We start from the raw sequence: 18,721 nt of genomic DNA, 5'->3' as shown, positions 1-18,721 counted from the left end.
GGACGACAAATAAACGTTTACGAGATGTTTCGAAGACGCTCTACATGTTTGCACTTCTCTCGCAGGACCTGAAATGCAGGCGCATAGCAAAACCCTTCTCTATGGAGAAGCTACTCTACCAGATCGCCACAGCCGAGGCCAAACGAGAAAACAGACTTGTGCTTGGTACAATCTCTTCTCTTCTCAAAGATCTCAGGTAAGCAAACCCATCCTGATGTGGAAACAATGAAGTCATGATGGTTCTGAACTTTTTATTTAGTGGGGAATGTTGCTGCTTGAGCATGAAAAAGGCCTGCAAAGTTACAAAGCACAAAGGGAGTTATTCTCTATATCTGTAAGCACTGTTTCTGAACTCCCTGACGCCCCAATTGTAGTCTTGAGTTTTCTTCTGGGAACGTACACATCACAATATTCCTCATTTGGGAATTCCTCAGTATGAAAACCGATTCTAGTAGACTCAAACCAAAATCAAGACTTTGTAAAAGGGCATAATATGGCCTCTTTAAACATTATAACCAATGGCAAAGCAGTCGTCAAGAGCGTGTGCTGATGTCCTACAGGAACATAGAGATGAAGCAAAGGCAGGAACTGTATGAAGCAGGGCTGCTTTCCTCCGCACGCTACTGCACTCATGACAACAACCAATCACCTGCTGACACCAGGAAGAAACCACGCAAGTGGCTGGCGCTGGAGTCATCCGAGAGACGCTGCCAAACGTGCCAGCACCTCTGCTACTTATCTATGGTGAGATTCTGTCCTAATTTGAATGTTTAGTTTGTGCTCTAAAAGCATGTACTTGTACTGTAGCTTTGATTCGAAACCATTACACACTCCCAAATTAGTCCATATAAGCCCAAAAACATTTATATCATAGTGTATCATATAGGCAAATTTGACACCCTATTGTCAACATACTGTGATTTGGGATGCACTAATTCATTTCTCATATACTATTTAGAATCAATAGTTTAATAATTATTGAGTCATCGTGTAAAAATGGTAACACTTTATTTTAGGGTTTATTTCTCTATTAACTAGTTGCTTATTAGAATGCATATTACTAGGATATTGGCTGTTTATTAGTACTTACAAAGCATTATTCTGCATGGCCTTATTCTACATCCCTTAATCCGACCCAATACCTAAACTTAAATGTTACAAAAATGCATTACTAATACTAACTATTAATAAGCATAAAATTTGGAATTTATTGAGGCAAAAGTCGTAGTTAATAGTGAATGTGTTCACCATTCTAAAGTGTTACTGTAAAAACTATACTGTACTTCGACAGTCAGTACAGTCTATACTATAATAATATTAATGCTGTAGTGCATATAACCTATACCATTTGTTGCAGGAACCACTAAGGGTAATTTTAAAATGATTAAGAATAAGACAAAACTAAAAAAAGAGCTAAAACACCTCAAATGTAATATAATGATGACATATATCTTATTTAAATTTGTTTTCTCAACAACTGTCATTTTTATTTATGAATCAGGTGCTCTCAAGGTCTTGGAAAACCTGGATATACAGTATGAGGGAATTTGAAAAGTGTGATTTCTAATCCATGCCAATTAATAAAATCTTCAAAAGTCATGGACATTTTTATAAGGAATATAGATTTGATTAATTAGACAAATTGTCAAGCTCTAAAATATTTTATAGAGTAGAAAGTACAGTTTTGTAATTAATAGCAGAAGTACCAGAAATAATTTGAGAGAATTATAAATGCTGTCTTTGACAATGGGGGGTCTTGGAGTTAAAAGGCTTAAGAACCCCTGATCTAATCAATACAGCACTATACTACAGTGCAGCCTACAGTATATGCTTTATTAACCATTTCAATATATACTGTAGTATTCTATAATATCATTTGTTCTTGGTATACTATAATAGTATACCATTATAGTAGCTTTTTTGTGGAGTTTTTCATCTTAACAGAACTTAACAGTTCTAGTGTTCCTAGCTGTAATTTACTTCCAATGCTGATAATTCACTTTCAGTCATCACTAACACATGAGTGTTTCAAATGAGTTATGATCTTAATTGAGCTAATGGTTGTTGTTAATGCTGCAGGTGGTGCAGGAGAATGAAAATGTGGTTTTCTGTCTGGAGTGTGCGCTGCACTACGTGGAGAGAAACAAAAGCTGCCGCGGCCTCAAGATGATGTACCGCTACGATGAGGTAAGACACATGACCAGAAGCATACCTGCAGGGGGCGCTGTTGTGATGCTTTTGCTTAGAAGTCCCTCAAGGGTTCAACAACCCTCCTAACTGTACTGCTGCTGTCCGTTCCTAAAATGTTGTGCTCTGGCAAATGCTAGCAACAAGCGTTTGATAAACATTACCACTGAAATGATGCAAGCGCATGTATTTTCCCCATGCAAATGAGCTTCTGTGGATCCAGTGTTCTGTTACAGTTTTTATTTAATTGCTGTGGCTCAGTTTTGAAATTAGATTTTGTTTTTCTCTCTCAAAACAATAAGTTCAGATCTCTTGTTAGTTTCTTGTTCACACCAGATTTGAGTTTCTTGTTCATTTAAGCAAACTGCATGTGTTTTGGCACGTGTGCAAAAGAGTAAGTACAAATATCTACAATTTGCACACTAAATGATTTCTGAGCAAGTTGATTCTCAGTGAAATGCTCACGCTCTTCACAACTTCTAAAGTCTTTCATCGAAAGAGCAAGCACGTACAAAATGATCCATTCAATTTGCATAATCTGTCAGACATGCATGTATATTTTCTATTTACATGTCACATAGCTACAAAAATAGATTTTTTCTGTGTACTACAGCAGGGGTTTTCAATCTTTTAGATGCCATGGACCCCAAAATATGAGTATCCATGTGTGAGGGACCCCATTCTAAAATTTATCAGGCATCTGTCTTTTATAAACACTCACTTTAACACTAATTTATAGACGATACACATGTATTGCTATATGTATTATTTATTTCTGCTTATTTAATTTTAATAACATTTTTATTTATATTAATATTTTTTATTTAATTTTAATCTAATGTAATTTATTTAATAGATTAATAACTAATATTTTTTATCAAATTTTTTAAAATCTATTTTATTGCTTTATTATTTAATTTTAATCAAATTATTATTATGATTATTATTTTTTTTTTTAATTTTACAGTTTTTTTTCTAGACTTTTCCACGGACCCCAGTTTGAAAACCCCTGTACTACAGTATTGCCTTTTCCCAGAACATTTCTGTATACATTACTGGTCAAAAGTTTTTAATAATTAGTTTTGTTTATTTTATTTTTCTATTTGAAAGTTGTCTCTTATGCTCACCAAGGCTGCATTTATTTGATCAAAAATACAGTTAAAACAGCAGTACTGTGAAATATTATGAACATTTCAAAGAACTGTTTTGATTTGACTGTTTTTAAAACATTATTTTCTGTGATGGAAACCAAATCAGCATATTAAAATGATATCTGACAGATCATGTGACACTGAAGACTGGGGTAATGGCCACTGAAAATTCACCTTTGCATCACAGAAATACATTTTATTTTAAAATATACTCAAATAGAAAGCAGTTGTCGCAAATGTTTTCCCAAACGCTTCTTGCTAGCATTTAATTTTGGTGTTATTGGCCAATTTAATCACACGATAACTAGGTTTTTAAGCATGAATGAAATTGTTTTGAGTGAGTCCCATAAACAGTTGTGACAATTACACTTACAGTTTATAGAATTTTAAGACAGTCAAAGCGATTAAGAATAACTCATTGAGGTCTAAAGTATGGTGACAGCTCTATACAAGCAAAACTTGAGGGAAAACGATCAAATAGAAAAGAGAAACTTTGCTCTCTTTCCCCTCATTTTCGTTCTCCTTATTGCATTCACACACAATCAGCTTATAAATGATCACGTAAACTCCTCCACGTTTACATCTGTATGACAGCTTGCTGCTCGCCACCTAGCTATTGTTCTTTTGTGCATGCGGGTCAGTTTGGGACTGTGATCCATTCACACTCGAATCTGATATTGGCCACATTTAAAAAGAAATGTGAACAGCCAATCAAAAAAATCTGATCCGAACAAGAAATCCCAATTGAGCACTAAGGCTTGCAGTTTTTCACCATGCTTTCTCTTTGTCTCTGTGTGGTCCCTCAGGAGCAGATCAATAGTTTGGTGAATCAGGTGTGCGGTAAAGCCCTGGTGAGAAGCGTGGCAGAGGGCTGTAACGGCTCCAGCCCCACCAAACCGCCAGGCAAGCGCGGCCCCCGCAAGAGAGCCACCGTGGAGCTGTCCCTGACCCACCTGCCAACCCACCTATCCAAAAGTGCCACCGCTGCCGTCTCGTGAGAAACGCCGCACGGTCGCCTACGTCAACCAATCGATTTCCTCTCCCTCCCTACATTTTGTCTGTCTTTTATCACCCACATAGCAGGGCAGAGTTTCCTGTGTTGAAAGCAGGCTGCCTTTTTTTGCACTAGCGCACTAGTTTTTATTCACCAGATGTTTGATAGCATTAAGAGACACATGGTCCCAGGTGTGCATTTCACTGACAGGTGTGAGTATGATGTCATCTTTTCTGCCTGGACCCTCTTCCCCCTCGTCTTCGGCCCCATTGACTGCACACACGCTCCTCCTGAACTGTGAACCTTGGGACAAATGGGTGCTTCTCTCCTCATTTTTCCTGGCCCCTTTCCTTTGAATGTTGGTGCTTGATGGAGCTGCCCAAGAACGTTGTTTTGTTTTTTTTGTTTTTTTTTCATTTCGTGTTTTTGTTTTATGACATCACTTTTGTTTTGATTTGAATTCATTTACTCCCCATGCAGCTCCTCTGCGGTATACGCAGCTCTAAAGATGGTAAACACTTGAAATTTGTCTTGTTTTAATGTTTTTGTTTTTTTTGTTTGTTTTTTTCATCTGCTTTTCATTTCACACTGTCCTCTGTGGATTCGGGGAACGCTGTTTTTTTCCATGGCAGCGGGTCGAGCTGTACTTGAGGAAGCGGGTGTTGGGGAATGAATGAGTGGGTCCCGTCCCGATAGTGAGAAGGGTTCCTCCCACGCTGACGCTTACGAGCGATAACTGTGCCTGATGTTTAGCGGGGAGATCTTTCTTTATTTTTGGTGCTGTTTTTTTTCTTCTTCTTTTATTGTATATCAATACAAAAAAAGGTAATAAGAAAGAAGTGCTGTCCGCAAGCCTTCTTATCCCACAGGACGGAAGAGCCCAGAGGCTTTTTCCGCTTCTAGATGTGCAATCGTGTCAACATTCCATTCTTCCAGACTTATTGATTCATCTGTACCAGTTAACATTAATTATTATATTATATTATTGTAATTATTATATTTTGTGTTTTTGCCTTTTTATTTGATCTTTTGTTTTTGCTATCTCAAGTTAGAGCCACTATTCAGAGGGTGTAAAATGTGAAATACAAGTCCAAGTTTTTTTTTTTTTTTAATCGTTGTTATTATTGTTTCTTTTTGTTGTCTTTTCATTTTTGCAGAAGTATCATTGATTTAAAGAAAGTTAAGGAAATCACCTTTTGTACATAATCCTGTAAATGTCTTTAATACTTGAGCCTTTGTTGGAGTGACAGAAGGAAAGGATAGATAGATGGATGATGTCAGATGAAGAAAAGCCTTACATTTCAGTTTCTTCAGCTGTGCGGAGTTTGATGCATACAGGGTTGCTCTGGTAATGTGTATAAATTTTAAGTGCTGCTTACATCACTGAGGACTAAGATAAGGAGTCGCGATTTCCCCCTAGTTTTGTTTTTTAGGTTTACTTTTTTAAAGAAAAGGGAAAATACTTTCACAAAAAAAAAAGGTTTTTACATTTTCATTACTGAAAATTCAACATTGTAGTAGCTACTCATGTTGCACTGAGCTTGCCAGTGGTGACTGTCAAGGGAAAAAAACTATAATCCAATTTATTGGTTGTTGTCCTTAACAGAAGACTGAACTGTTTTAGGAGTATTTAATGAAAACCAAGTCAAGTTATGGCCTTACAATGTATTTTACTCAGATTTGTTTTGCTGTTTTTGGTTCCTTTTTCTACAATATGAGAGATTTGCTCACGGTCAGGCGAGTTAATTTATTAGTACTGCGTCTCAGCTCTTCCTCTCACGAGGAAAGATTTCATGTTGGTTATATTGCCAGTTTTATTTTGTTTTTATTTTGTTTTGTTTTGTTTTTTACTTTTTCAATTTGTACTTAAGGTTTAATAAAAACTCATGGACAATTCACTGTCAGTCTGTGCCTTCATTTCTGACCTTTATACTGGTTTGAAGGGCGAATGTGTTAAACAAGATAATTTTTTTCTGACCCACAGACTCTCAGAGGTTCTTGTTAGAATTCAACTGTATAATTGTCATTAATAACAAGATTATATTACTAGTTAACCACATTTAAAAACACATTTTGAAAGAATTATTAATAATCATGTTATAATTATAAATTATAATACTTGTCATCTTTAAAATCGTTTTTTTACTATTTAATACTACTACTACTACTACTACTACTAGTAGTAGTAGTAGTAGTATTAGTAGTAGTAGTAGCAGTAATTCAAATAAAAATAATTTTATGAAAAAATATATTTAATTTTTTTTTTTAAATGCTCGTCTTTAAAAATATCCAATAATTGTATATTTAGTCATAGTAATAAATTGTTATAAATAATACTTTAAAATATCTGTTTAGCACTAGTAATATTAATAATACTTATGTCCTTGAAATATGTCTTTGTATGTTAAATGTTAAAGTATATTCATTAAATACTATTTATACCTTTTATTATTATTATTATTATTATTATTAGTAGTAGTAGTAGTAGTAGTAGTAGTAGTAGTAGTAGTAGTAGTAGTAGTAGTAGTAGTAGTATTAATGAAAGTTAAAATGAATCAAAAGTTTTAAAAATATATAATTTTTTAAATAATACACACACACACACATACAAAGTAGTGTAGTAGTAGTAGTAGCTATTATTATTATTATTACTTATAATACGCTTTTAATGTGTCTTTATTCAATTATTTTGTATAACTATTTATTTAGTACTAATAGTAGTGTGGTAGTCTACAGACTGCCCATTGTACATTTATTGACCCCTGGTGTAAAATCCTGGTGCTTGGACAATAAGAGGTGAATACAGAGGTGAAAAGTACATATATTATCATCTTAGAATATTTTAAAAGTCAAGGATCTGCAAGAGATTTTTAAACTGAATTTAAATGTTACATTTGAACTTAGTTCCTAGTCCCTACATGTCCACATTGTGTTCCCTGGTGTAGAAACATGCTGACAGTTTGAAGAATTGAAGCTTGACTCATAGACTAAATGTTGGTGTTTTCATCATAACAATGAAAGTCATACTCTGGTGAGCCCGAGGCCTCTAAAGCATTATTGATTTTATACACAAGATGAGACAGACATGTACCTCATAAAATACACAACAGTTCTGACATTTTGGAACATTTCTGATCTAAAGCCATTTTAAAAGCTGGAAATACTCCAGATCTTGATGTACAATATAGAAATTGATCAAACTAAGTTTGTAGAGTGAAAGGCATATAATTAGTAATTTGTCTTTTTTTTATATTGCTGTAACTGACAACAATAGCAAACCTATATGCAGTGAATGTCCAACAGAATAAAAGAGATTTATTGATTTGTGAGGGCAGGCACAGGATCGGGCTTATACTTCACAGCACATGACAAAGAATTTCTTTACAAAAACCAAAAGGGTTTCATAAAACACAAATGTGTACTCTTCCGTTTGACGCAAATGCATAGCACGTCGCTAATTGCATCACTTCCTCTTACAGTCTGTCGTTCATCCTCTGTGCTTTCATGATGAGCTGCTGCTCTCACAGTTCTTAATTGGCTTGTTTTGTTCTCTTTCGGGTAACCTGGCATCCACCTCGACCTCTTCCAGATCTGGCTGGACAAGCAGACAGCCACGGTTGGCTGCTTGTCCCCGCTCAACATCTTCATCATCATCATCATCATCATCGTTGTACTCCTCCTCTTCCCCTGCCTCCGTGTCTTGGCTGGCTGAGTCCGTGCAGGTGGAGGACAGCGATGCAAGCTTGTGTCTCAGGTCCGCCTGTGTGGGCACCTGAAGAGTGATCTCAGAGGTGAACGATTCCACATCTGGACCTGAGAGAGAAGCATTTAGACAGGAAGAACAAAAGGGTTTAGGCATGGAAATTTCTCTTTAAAAACGAGACACTGGTCAGACAACATTCAGGAGGAGACAGGAGATCTCTTCCAAAACCTTGTAAGATGCCTACCACTTGTACCACCGTCCATTGTGACAGCGCTGTCACATTAGAGAAATGTGGGCAAAGCACGTCCATTGTCATTAGTATAGCAATGCAGGAAGCAAACTTGCTCAGTGGTCACTGCCAAACCAAGTAGTTTTATATGGGTAAACCTGGCAAATGCACGTTAAAAGTTCAACAAACTTTAATCCATGTGGGGAAATTTTCAAATCACATGTCCCCCATGCAAAATTCCCAATTGTGAGGATTCCTAATGGCATGACTACATTTCACCCCTGGAATTTTAGCAGTTCAAAGATAAATGTGACAGCACATTAAAGCATCATTGGTGAGAACTGCTCCAAAAGATTGCATGTACCTATAGATTTTATCGTAGTTATGAGATTCCTTCTTGTAAAAAGCATTCACATTCTCATGGAATTTGTAAACTTGTACATTTTTATTAAAGCTCTGACTAGCACCTGACTGCTGCAATGTCAAGTGGAAAGTAAACACTAAAATGGTGGCGGCTTCAGCAATAAAATTTAGTTAAGTAGTTATAACTTCTCATAATCTCATATTTCTGTTTAATAATTATTACTATTGTTAATGTCTTGCATAATAACGCAAAAGTAATATAAAAAAAGAAAGACATACAATACAGTTTAATGTACCTGGTGCACATTTGGACAGTCCTGGTAAACAAAGATAAATAAACTTTAAAAGTTTAGGTAACACTTTGTTTTACAGTGTCAATGTTACCCTAATCACAAACCCTAATCCTACCCTAACCCTATAGTAAGTAGTTACTTAATATTACTCAGTACTTAAATGTATAATTGCAGTGTAACAAAGGCACCTTAAAATAAAGTGTAACTAAAGTTTATTAATAAAGCCTGTGGGTTTTGACTATTGATCACACAAATTACTTATTAATTTTGGTGTTAATAATTTTGCCATAGAAATGCATAAGGACAAGGACATGAACACCTCAAAGTACGTCCAGGTTGTCATTTGGTAATTATGGTAATTATGATGATACGTTTCATGGAGAAGTATCATCAATACTAAACAATACTAAAGAATTTTTTAAGAATGCTGGGTTAAAAATAACCCAAGTTGGGTTAAAAATAGACTAACCCAGTGATTGGGTTGTTTTAAGCAAACATTTAACCCAACCGCTGAGTTAAAACAACCCAATTGCTGGGTTAGTCCATTTTCAACCCAACTTGGGTTATTTTTAACCCAGCATTTTTAGAGTATACTTCCGTTTCATTGTGACTTTAAAACTAAAATAAATAAATAATCCTAGATGCAGGACAGTATTTCTAATTTGTACTTGGGAGAAACACAGTTTAAAAATATACTGCATTTCCTTCAATACTAGGTATTGGTTAAAAAAAGTTACACGCTAAAAAATTCTGGGTTAAAAAATAACCCAAGTTGGGTTGAAAATGGACTAACCCAGCAATTGGGTTTTTATTAAATGGGTTAAAACAACCCAATTGCTGGGTTAGTCCATTTTCAACCCAACTTGGGTTATTTTTTACCTAGAATTTTTTTAGAGTGTATTTAAAATAAGTATTACACTCTAAAAAATGTTGGGTTAAAAATAACCCAAGTTGGGTTAAAAATTGACTAATCCATCAATTGGGTTGTTTTAACCCAGTTAAAACAACCCAATTGCTGGGTTAGTCCATTTTCAACCCAACTTGGGTTATTTTTTACCTAGAATTTTTTTAGAGTGTATTTAAAATAAGTATTACACTCTTAAAAATGCTGGGTTAAAAATAACCCAAGTTGGGTTGAAAATGGACTAACCCAGCAGTTGGGTTAAATGTTTGCTTAAAACAACCCAATTGCTGGGTTAAAACAACCCAATCGCTAGTCCATTTTCAACCCAACTTGGGTTATTTTTAACCCAGCATTTTTTAGAGTGTAGAAATCGAGTTGTTAGCTTAGCAACATGCTGGCATCAAACGCTAGTGGAAACGAATGTGTCACTATCAGGTTCCATTTTAAGTTAGGATTCTGCCTTCATAGGCATGTGCATAAGTAAATGGTAGACAGCGAGGCAGTGCACTTGGCTTTGGAACAGGAAGTATAGTGTCCTCATTTTGCCTGTATAATCCAGAGAACTCGGCTTTCAGTGCAGCACTGTAATTAGTGATAATTGTAAAACCTGTTTGTTTATCTCTCTGGATGCAATCAAACAGCACAGACATCATCTCAGCGTGTTCTGCTGACGGCAGCGGTAAATGTCAGCACTAATTTATTGGCATCTCAGCATAAGTGAGGCTAAAGAGTTCTTTAAACATGAGGAAGGACGCCACACAGGGAAGCCACATTTGTCATTAGCTAGTGGTTTAGATCTATAGAACTCAATCAGGCTCCACTTAAAAACAAAAGACACTGTAAAATGTAATTAGTTGAGTTTACTTAGAAAACCACTGAGAAAACTTGAGTATTGGTAAAGTTGAGTAGGCTACTTAGTTCAGTCAACAAAGTACACTGTACAAGCAAACAAAACCGTTTTCTTAACAAGCTTGTTCACATTACTAAACAAATATGCCTAAAATTATTTAAATATTGCCTTAAATTTCTCAAGTATGTTTTACTCAAAGTTTTAAGCTGTCAATACAAAGACACACAAAAGTGTCGGGACAACAGTGGAGCGTGCGTTTATTTGTGTTTAATCAAACACTAATCATCGTAATGGTGACTTCAAACGCACAGAAATAAAGTAAAACTGCTTTGTAACAAGCCGTTGAGATTTTCTGTTGAGTTTTGTGAGTTCACCATTGAGCTGAAGAGTAGAACCTGTGCTTCAGCCTAGGTGAAGACCAGGAAACACTGATGATATGCTGCATGTTTCTTCATTTAAAAGGCAGTTAAAAGTCTAGTAGCTAATTATTTAAGTTTGTGTTTCAGGAACATTTTTGATACACAAAGTATTTGAACAGTATTTGCAGTTTAATAAATAAAAATGAACGCACTGTCCATTGTTTTCCCATCACTCTTTTGATTGTCTTTGCATACATGCGTTAGAAATTAAAAGCAATAAGTTTCCACATATTTGTCTAGTAATGTAATAAAGAAAACGGTTTTGAGTTCAGTGTACTTAAATCTTTAAGTTGACAAATAAATACTCAACTTGTAAAATTGAGTTAGCAATACTCCTTTGCTAATGACGTCTAATTACCTCTACTAAGTGTAGTAAGTTTTATCAACTCAAAAATAAGCTAAATTCCGATTTTCAAGTAAACTCAACTAATTACATTTTACAGTGCAGAACGGAAACACAAAACAGAGTAAATATATAGATTGATTATTGTGAAATATCACTATGTGTATTTATACCCAGCATCGGTGAGGCCATGCTGTTGTCCTCGCCACCAGAGTTAAGAAAGACATCCAACGCCTCGTGGTCAGACATATCCATCAGATCCATTTGCTCCAGCATGTCCACGTTCACCTCCATTGATGACATGCTTCCTATTGTCTCTGTGAACCAAAGGAAGAGCCACAGCATCAATAACTGCAGCATCACACTTCAATCATTAATATGTATCAAGGATTTGAGTCCAGGATGAATGTTAACACAAGGAGTTCGCATTTCTGTGGACAGAGAATTCTTGAGTCAACTCTTGTCAAATAAAACAACAAATTTGGTTATGTCAGATCTCATTTGATGTACTAAGCTATGTCCTGGATTCGTCACCTTGCAGTCATGTTGATTCTGTGATGACATTAGCACATGCTTCACAAACACAGACTGCAGCGTGAGGCATGCCCATCACATGTGCGTGTGTGAGCGTGACATCAGTAAGCAGAGCGGTGAACTGCGTACCTCAAGGTTGTGTAAGAGCGCAGCGGCACAGGGAGGTGGACAGCAAAGAGAGAGACGTGTTAGCTCCCCTTTTACAGTACTGAGACACAAACACAACTGTACACTCATACACTCAGAGTCTGTGTCACGCTTTGTCGGGAATTTCTCCAAAACACAATTCCAACATAATTCCAGTCCATACTCAAAAAATAATATCCTTTAAAATAAAGGTTTGAGAGAAGATTAACATATATTCCCACCTTGCTGCCCATAGCCTCGCCTTCTTAATGACCCACTGACCTATCCTAGCCCTGCCTTCTTAATGACCCACTGGCCTATCCTAGCCCTGCCTTCTTTATGACCCACTGGCTGATCCTTTATGACCTGTGGCTGATCTTATCCCCACCATTTTAATGGCATACTCTAGCTGATCTTAACCCAGCCTTCTTAATAACCCAATGGCTGATACTAGCCCCACCCTCTTTATGACCCAATGGCCAATCCTAGTACTGCCTTCTTATTGACTCACTGGTCAATCCTTACCTCACCTTCTTTATTATCTGCTTGATGATCCAAGCCATGCCTTCTTAATTATCCACTGCCTCGTCCTATTCCTACCTTCTTTATGACCTGATGACCTAACCCCACTTTCTTAATGACCCCCTAGCCAAGGGTTGGGCACGTCCAGTCCTTGAGGCCCACTGTCCCTGATAAAACTCACCTGCCTGGGGCCTTCTAGTAATCCTGAAGACATTGATTAGCTGGTTCAGGAGTGTTTGAATGGGGTTGGAGCTAAACGCCGCAGGACAGTCGCCCTCCAGGACTGGAAGTGCCCACCCCTGCACTGGCTGATCCTAGCCTAGGGTTGCAAAACTCAGTTCCTGGAGGGCCATAGCCCTGCAGAGTTTAGCTTCAACCCTTTAAACGCACCCGATCCAGCTAAATCAAGTCGTTCAGGCTTATTTAAAAAACTTCTGGTATGTGTTTTGTAGCAGGGTTCGGAACTAAACTCTGCAGGGCTGTGGCCCTCCAAGAACTGAGTTTTGCATCCCTGTGCTAGCCTGTTTCCTTTATGACCCTCTGGATGATCTTTGCCCCTCTTTCTTAATGACCCACTTGCCAATTATAGCCTGCCTTCTTTATGACCTGCTGGCCGATCCTAGCCCCGCCTTGTTTATGATATTTTGGCTGAATTTTGCCCCTCCTTTTTAATAACCCGCTGCCTGATCCCAGGCCCGCCGTCTTTATGACCCACTGGCTGGTCCTAACCTTGCCTACTTTATTGCCCAATAGCTGATCTTCAATCTGCCATCTTAGTGATCTACTGGCTGATACTAGCCCGCCCTCTTTATTACCCAATGGCCAATCCCAGTCCTGCCTTCTTAATGACCTACTGGCCAATCCTAGCCTCACCTTCTTTATTACCTGCTAGATGATCCAAGCACTGCTTACTTAACTACCCACTGTCTAGTCCAAGCCCTACCTTCTCTATGACCTGATGGCCTATCGTATCCCTGCCTTCTTAATGACCCGCTGGCTGATCTTTGCCTCACTTTCTTTATTATCCGCTGGATGATTCTAATCCCACCTTCTTAATGACCCATTAGTTGATCCTAGCCTAGGGGTGCAAAAAAACTCAGTTCCTGGTGGGCCATAGCCCTGCAGATTTTTAGCTTTTTAACGTAATACCTAATGGATTATTCTGGCCCGCCTTCTTAATAATCTGCTGGGTGATTTTACCACCCCTTGTTTTTGACCCAATGGCTGATCTTAGACCTGCTTTCTTAATAGGTGTGTTCGACTTCTGCTGGCAAGATTTGCCTCTTGCAGTCGGGGAGGAGTTGAAAACAACTGTCAAGTCAAACACTTTCTGTTTCCCATAGTGACACTGTGTTTGCGTACTGTATCGCAGATGAAATGGATTAGATCTAATATGTGTCAGGTAAACATATGTTTGAATTTTACCTATAGAAACCAGAAAGTACGGTTTATCCCATAGGTTTATGTGCTGCTTAACACAGGGAACAGTGCCTGTATGTACAAGAAGGTCAGTCTGGCCAATTATGAAACAGCTGTATATATCGTCGTCAGAGCTTGTGTGGCCACTCTGGAGAAACTGCAGCAACTGAACCAGTTGAAGACTTTCAAATCATTCTTGTGGTACTATGATGGCATACATCTCAGTGATATGGTGTCAGCGCTGTCTCAAGTCGGACAAAATGATTCGACTGAGCAACGCTCCATGAAGTCAAACGCACCTAATGAAGTAATGGCTTTTGCTAGCCCCACCTTCTAAATGACCCACTGGCTGATCTTAGCCTCACCTCTCTATCCTTCCATTGGCTGCTTCAGTATAGTTTATCTACCATTATATCAGCATTACCCATTGGATTTGTTGTTCCAATTCCTTTTTTGCTGCTTTTGTACATTTCCATGCACCATGTGTCTCCTGAGTCATTTTAGACAAATTGACCGGGTGGAAGATGAAAGCAACACTTCAGGGCTGGGAACACCCTTCCCAATCGAATATGTTGGGTGCTGTGGAGCTGGCACTCTAATTTGTAATAATGATTGCTGAGTGTTTTTGTACCAGATCATCTAAAGAGACATTTCCCAGGGATATAAAAACATTTGTTAGATTGTACATTGTTAAACTGCATCTGTTTTTATTAGTGTCACACATTTTGATCTGGTTTAGGTTTGAGCCGAGGGCATGGGCATAGCTCACCTCTTCTCTCCGCAATCTGTAGGTATCCTGTGGACAGGTAGTGTTCCATATCCTGCTGAAAAGCCTCTTCAAAGAACTTTTGCCTGTCCTTTAGTTTTACCTGTGGCTGGACAGGCTCCGCCTCCGGTACTCTCTGAGCATGCTCCAGCTCCGCTGTGTTTGGAGGACAAGAAAAAAGAGGTCATAAGGCACACCTGTTAAAAGATTCTGTCAATTTTAGTCACCCATGCAGCACATTTGAGTTTAGGGATGTAAACTAGCATTTCAAAAGACTTGCATTAAACACATAACCCTGTCATAAAAAGTGCCAAACTGTTCTCAGAGATAGGTTCAGATTAAATAAGTAATTTTTTCATTTCACAAATTTGTCATCTCATACTGAGCGATAACCATGAGGCAACATTCTGAAAACACAGACTGTACACTCTGAGCTTTCCCAAGAGCATACGTTTGTCCGGACAGGACAGCGGGGGGTTGTCAGGGCTGTCTAGCAGTGATTTTCAGTTCTCTGTTCTGCTCAGCTTGAACTGAATCAGCATATTCAAAGGAAAAGAGGTCTTCTCATGACAGGACATAACTAGCCCACATTTCCTAAAACTGGGTCCGGCCGTCATAGCTCTGTGACGCTGAATAGTTAATTGTGCTATAGCATTTACTGTACATCTTGCTGAAGGGTCTAATGAAATATTGAATAGTTGTAAAACTTTTTTATCTGTTTTGCTGCATTAAAGGTGCATTCAGTAGTTTGGTGCTAATTTTAAAAGATTTACACATTAAGAAACATTGAATGGGTGAGATGAAGACTGTACTCATAATATTTTTCTATAAAAGTTTTTTTTTTAATTATGCAGGGTCGACGCGTCAGCCTCCTTAATGTATTTCTAATGCTGAAATGACATGGCCCGCTGTGTTTCACTAAATGTCCAAATTAATTCTCATTGGCTGCCGCATCAGAAACAATAGTAGCGTAGTGCTGTGAGGTGAAAATATCATGCTTTACCAGTGGAGACAACAGGTGAATCAGTACCTGTACGTCACAAGAAGTAGAAAAGGTCAGAAGCCAGAAAGAATGAAAAAAAAAAAAAACCTTAAACATCTCTACGGCATATGTAAGGTGGAAAGATTTGATAATGGAGAAAATGAGTATTGATGCCCAAGTTGCTTTTGTTTTGTTGGACAGGTAATTGAATTAATTATTGTGTAAACCATTCTTTAAAACTCATTAGTTCATTAGGGCAGTGCAGCGTCTAACACCATTGCGGTGTACATGGAAAAACTAGCTAAAAACTACTGAATGCACCTTAAATAACAAAGAAACTGCAATAATAAAGCAATAACAAAAATGGACATGCCTTTGATTGCAAGATGAGTCACCAATAAGTGAAAGACTGTAAATTGTCTGCTAAAAGATGTTTGTCAACAGTACTCTAGCATACAGTAGATGGCCTCAAAGCTAATAGACAAGAACTAAGTGGACAAAACACCCATTTTTATTTCATAGGATCTTTAAAACAAACAATTTAGAGGAATCAGTAATCAATGTGTGTGTGGTCCAGGTAAATCCTCCGTTATGAGGACAAAATGTCCCCACAAAGATGACAAAATCTGAAATCCTTGTGGGGACATTTGCTGGTCCCCATGAGGAAAATAGCTTATAAATTAGACTATATTATGTTTTTTTAAATTGTAAAAATGCGTGATGGGTATTGGGGAAAGCAGCGAGGCAAGGGACCGTGAGAATGGGGCGAGGCCGGTGGCGCTCATTCGGTTCTTACAGTCCCTCGGCCAGGTAGGTTTATGGGGTAAGGTTTGGGGCTAGAATATACAGTTTGTATAGTATAAAATCATTGTGTCCATGGAAAGTCCCCATAACACATGACAACATAACGTGTGTGTGTGTGTGTGTGTGTGTGTGTGTGTGTGTGTGTGTGTGTGTGTGTGTGTGTGTGTGTGTGTGTGTGTGTGTGTGTGTGTGTGTGTGTGTGTGTGTGTGTGTGTGTGTGTGTGTGTGTGTGTGTGTGTGTGTGTGTGTGTGTGTGTGTGTGTGTGTGTGTGTGTGTGTGTGTGTGTGTGTGTGTGTGTGTGTGTGTGTGTGTGTGTGTGTGTGTGTGTGTGTGTGTGTGTGTGTGTGTGTGTGTGTGTGTGTGTGTGTGTGTGTGTGTGTGTGTGTGTGTGTGTGTGTGTGTGTGTGTGTGTGTGTGTGTGTGTGTGTGTGTGTGTGTGTGTGTCTGCCTATGTGTGTGTAAATTTTTTTCTATTCCGGTGGGGACTTCAACCTGAATGCACACTAACTCATGGGGACTCGTGTCACTGTGGTGACCTAAATTGAGGTCCCCATGAAGAAATAAGTTTATAAATCATACATAATATGTTTTTTGAAAATGTAAAAATACAGAAAGTTTTGTGTGATGGGTAGGTTTAGGGGTAGGGTTAGTGTAAGGGGATAGAATATACAGTTTGTACAGTAAAAACCATTATGTCTATGGAGAGTCCTCGCAAAGATAGTGAACCAGACATGTGTGTGTGTTATTGTTATATTTAACTACATTTTAAAAATGTATTTAAATATGTAATATGGACATTTATTGGTCAGTTTGTAAAGTGTTTATGTAAACATTAATTTTTACTTTTAGCTTGATCGTTGTTATAGTAGTGGCACTTCTATAGTCCTGCAAAAAGTAAGAATCAACCACATATTCAGTAATATCTCATTACTGTGCTGGCTTAGTGTTTGTGGGAAGAGGAGACCTCTTTCCATCCCTCAGTTTCCAGATTCCAGAAATTCCAGGTCTGTATCTCTCTTATCCTTTGTCTCAATTTCTCATATTCTGTCGTCTTTCCATCAATTTCACTGACTCTTTTAGCTTTCCTGTGAGCTGGAATGAATGTGGAAAGCTATGGCTCCTTTATTGGACTAGAGACCTGACCCTCTGTGTGTGTGTGTGTGTGTGTGTGTGTGTGTGTGTGTGTGTGTGTGTGTGTGTGTGTGTGTGTGTGTGTGTGTGTGTGTGTGTGTGTGTGTGTGTGTGTGTGTGTGTGTGTGTGTGTGTGTGTGTGTGTGTGTGTGTGTGTGTGTGTGTGTGTGTGTGTGAGTGTGTGTGTGAGTGTGTGTGTGTGTGTGTGTGTGTGTGTGTGTGTGTGTGTGTGTGTGTGTGTGTGTGTGTGTGTGTGTGTGTGTGTGTGTGTGGGCATGTTTGCGTGAAATATCAGGACACAAATGTGTATAATGACATGGGTATGACATAGGTATTACAAAAAGAGGGTGAAATATGAGGACGTTCCCCATGTCCTCACTTTTCAAAATGCTTATAAATCATACAGAACAAGTTTTTTTTCACAGAAAGTGAACTGCACAGTCTCCTGTGAGGGCTAGGTTTAGGGGCAGGGGCAGTGTAAGGGGATAGAAAATACGGTTTGTACGGTATAAAAACCATTACGCCTATGGAATGTCCTCACATTTCACAAAAACAAACGTGTGTGTGTGTGTGTGTGTGCGTGCGTGCGTGCGTGCATTCGTGCGTGTGTGTGTGATATTCAGTTTAGCAGAAAGCACAGCATGTGTGTTTGTGTCTTTTTGTTTGGTCTGTCTGTGCCATTAATTCATGTCTGTGGTCGTCCTGAGGGAAGCAGCTCTGGTCTCTGTTTTTTCATCAAAGAATAGTGCTCCAGTGCATGCTTGTCTCCTCTCCATTTACCATCATACACGCTCTTTAACCAAGTCTGTTCACGGCACACACACATACTTCAATACACTGACTTCTGACTTAACTTTTCGGACTCACTGTCTCGATCGTCTTTAACATGGGCATCTAGATACCACGATACCACACTTATCCCTTTGCATGTGACATGATTAATCTTCCCAGTTTCCATTTTATAATCATAATAGACTCATTCTCTCACTAATGCAAGTTA

At 38.2% G+C, this 18,721-nt stretch overlaps 2 protein-coding genes across 3 annotated transcripts in view; one reads left to right on the top strand and one right to left on the bottom strand.

Moving 5' to 3' along the window:
- Positions 1 to 6,223, top strand: part of jarid2b (jumonji and AT-rich interaction domain containing 2b) — a 111,193-nt gene extending 104,970 nt beyond the window's left edge. The window contains exons 15-18 of the mRNA XM_079830099.1: positions 66 to 196; positions 561 to 744; positions 2,080 to 2,187; positions 4,145 to 6,223. Coding sequence (XP_079686225.1) covers positions 66 to 196; positions 561 to 744; positions 2,080 to 2,187; positions 4,145 to 4,336 — 615 coding nt within the window. The 3' untranslated portion in view covers positions 4,337 to 6,223. The remainder of the gene's footprint in view (positions 1 to 65; positions 197 to 560; positions 745 to 2,079; positions 2,188 to 4,144) is intronic.
- A 912-nt stretch (positions 6,224 to 7,135) lies between these two features.
- dtnbp1b (dystrobrevin binding protein 1b) overlaps positions 7,136 to 18,721 on the bottom strand; it is a 59,864-nt gene continuing 48,278 nt past the window's right edge. Inside the window, exons 2-4 of one of the 2 annotated variants that reach the window (XM_079828941.1) lie at positions 14,807 to 14,959; positions 11,610 to 11,753; positions 7,136 to 8,145 (exon numbers count right to left, since the gene is read on the bottom strand). In XM_079828941.1, the coding sequence (XP_079685067.1) occupies positions 7,835 to 8,145; positions 11,610 to 11,753; positions 14,807 to 14,959 (608 nt within the window). In that variant the 3' untranslated portion in view covers positions 7,136 to 7,834. The remainder of the gene's footprint in view (positions 8,146 to 11,609; positions 11,754 to 14,806; positions 14,960 to 18,721) is intronic. The other variant, XM_079828942.1, reaches the window with a different exon arrangement.

The sequence above is a fragment of the Gobio gobio genome (assembly GCF_949357685.1).
Source record: "Gobio gobio genome assembly, chromosome: 11".
NCBI classification, from domain to species: domain Eukaryota; kingdom Metazoa; phylum Chordata; class Actinopteri; order Cypriniformes; family Gobionidae; genus Gobio; species Gobio gobio.
This window is presented reverse-complemented; position numbering and strand designations above follow the sequence as displayed.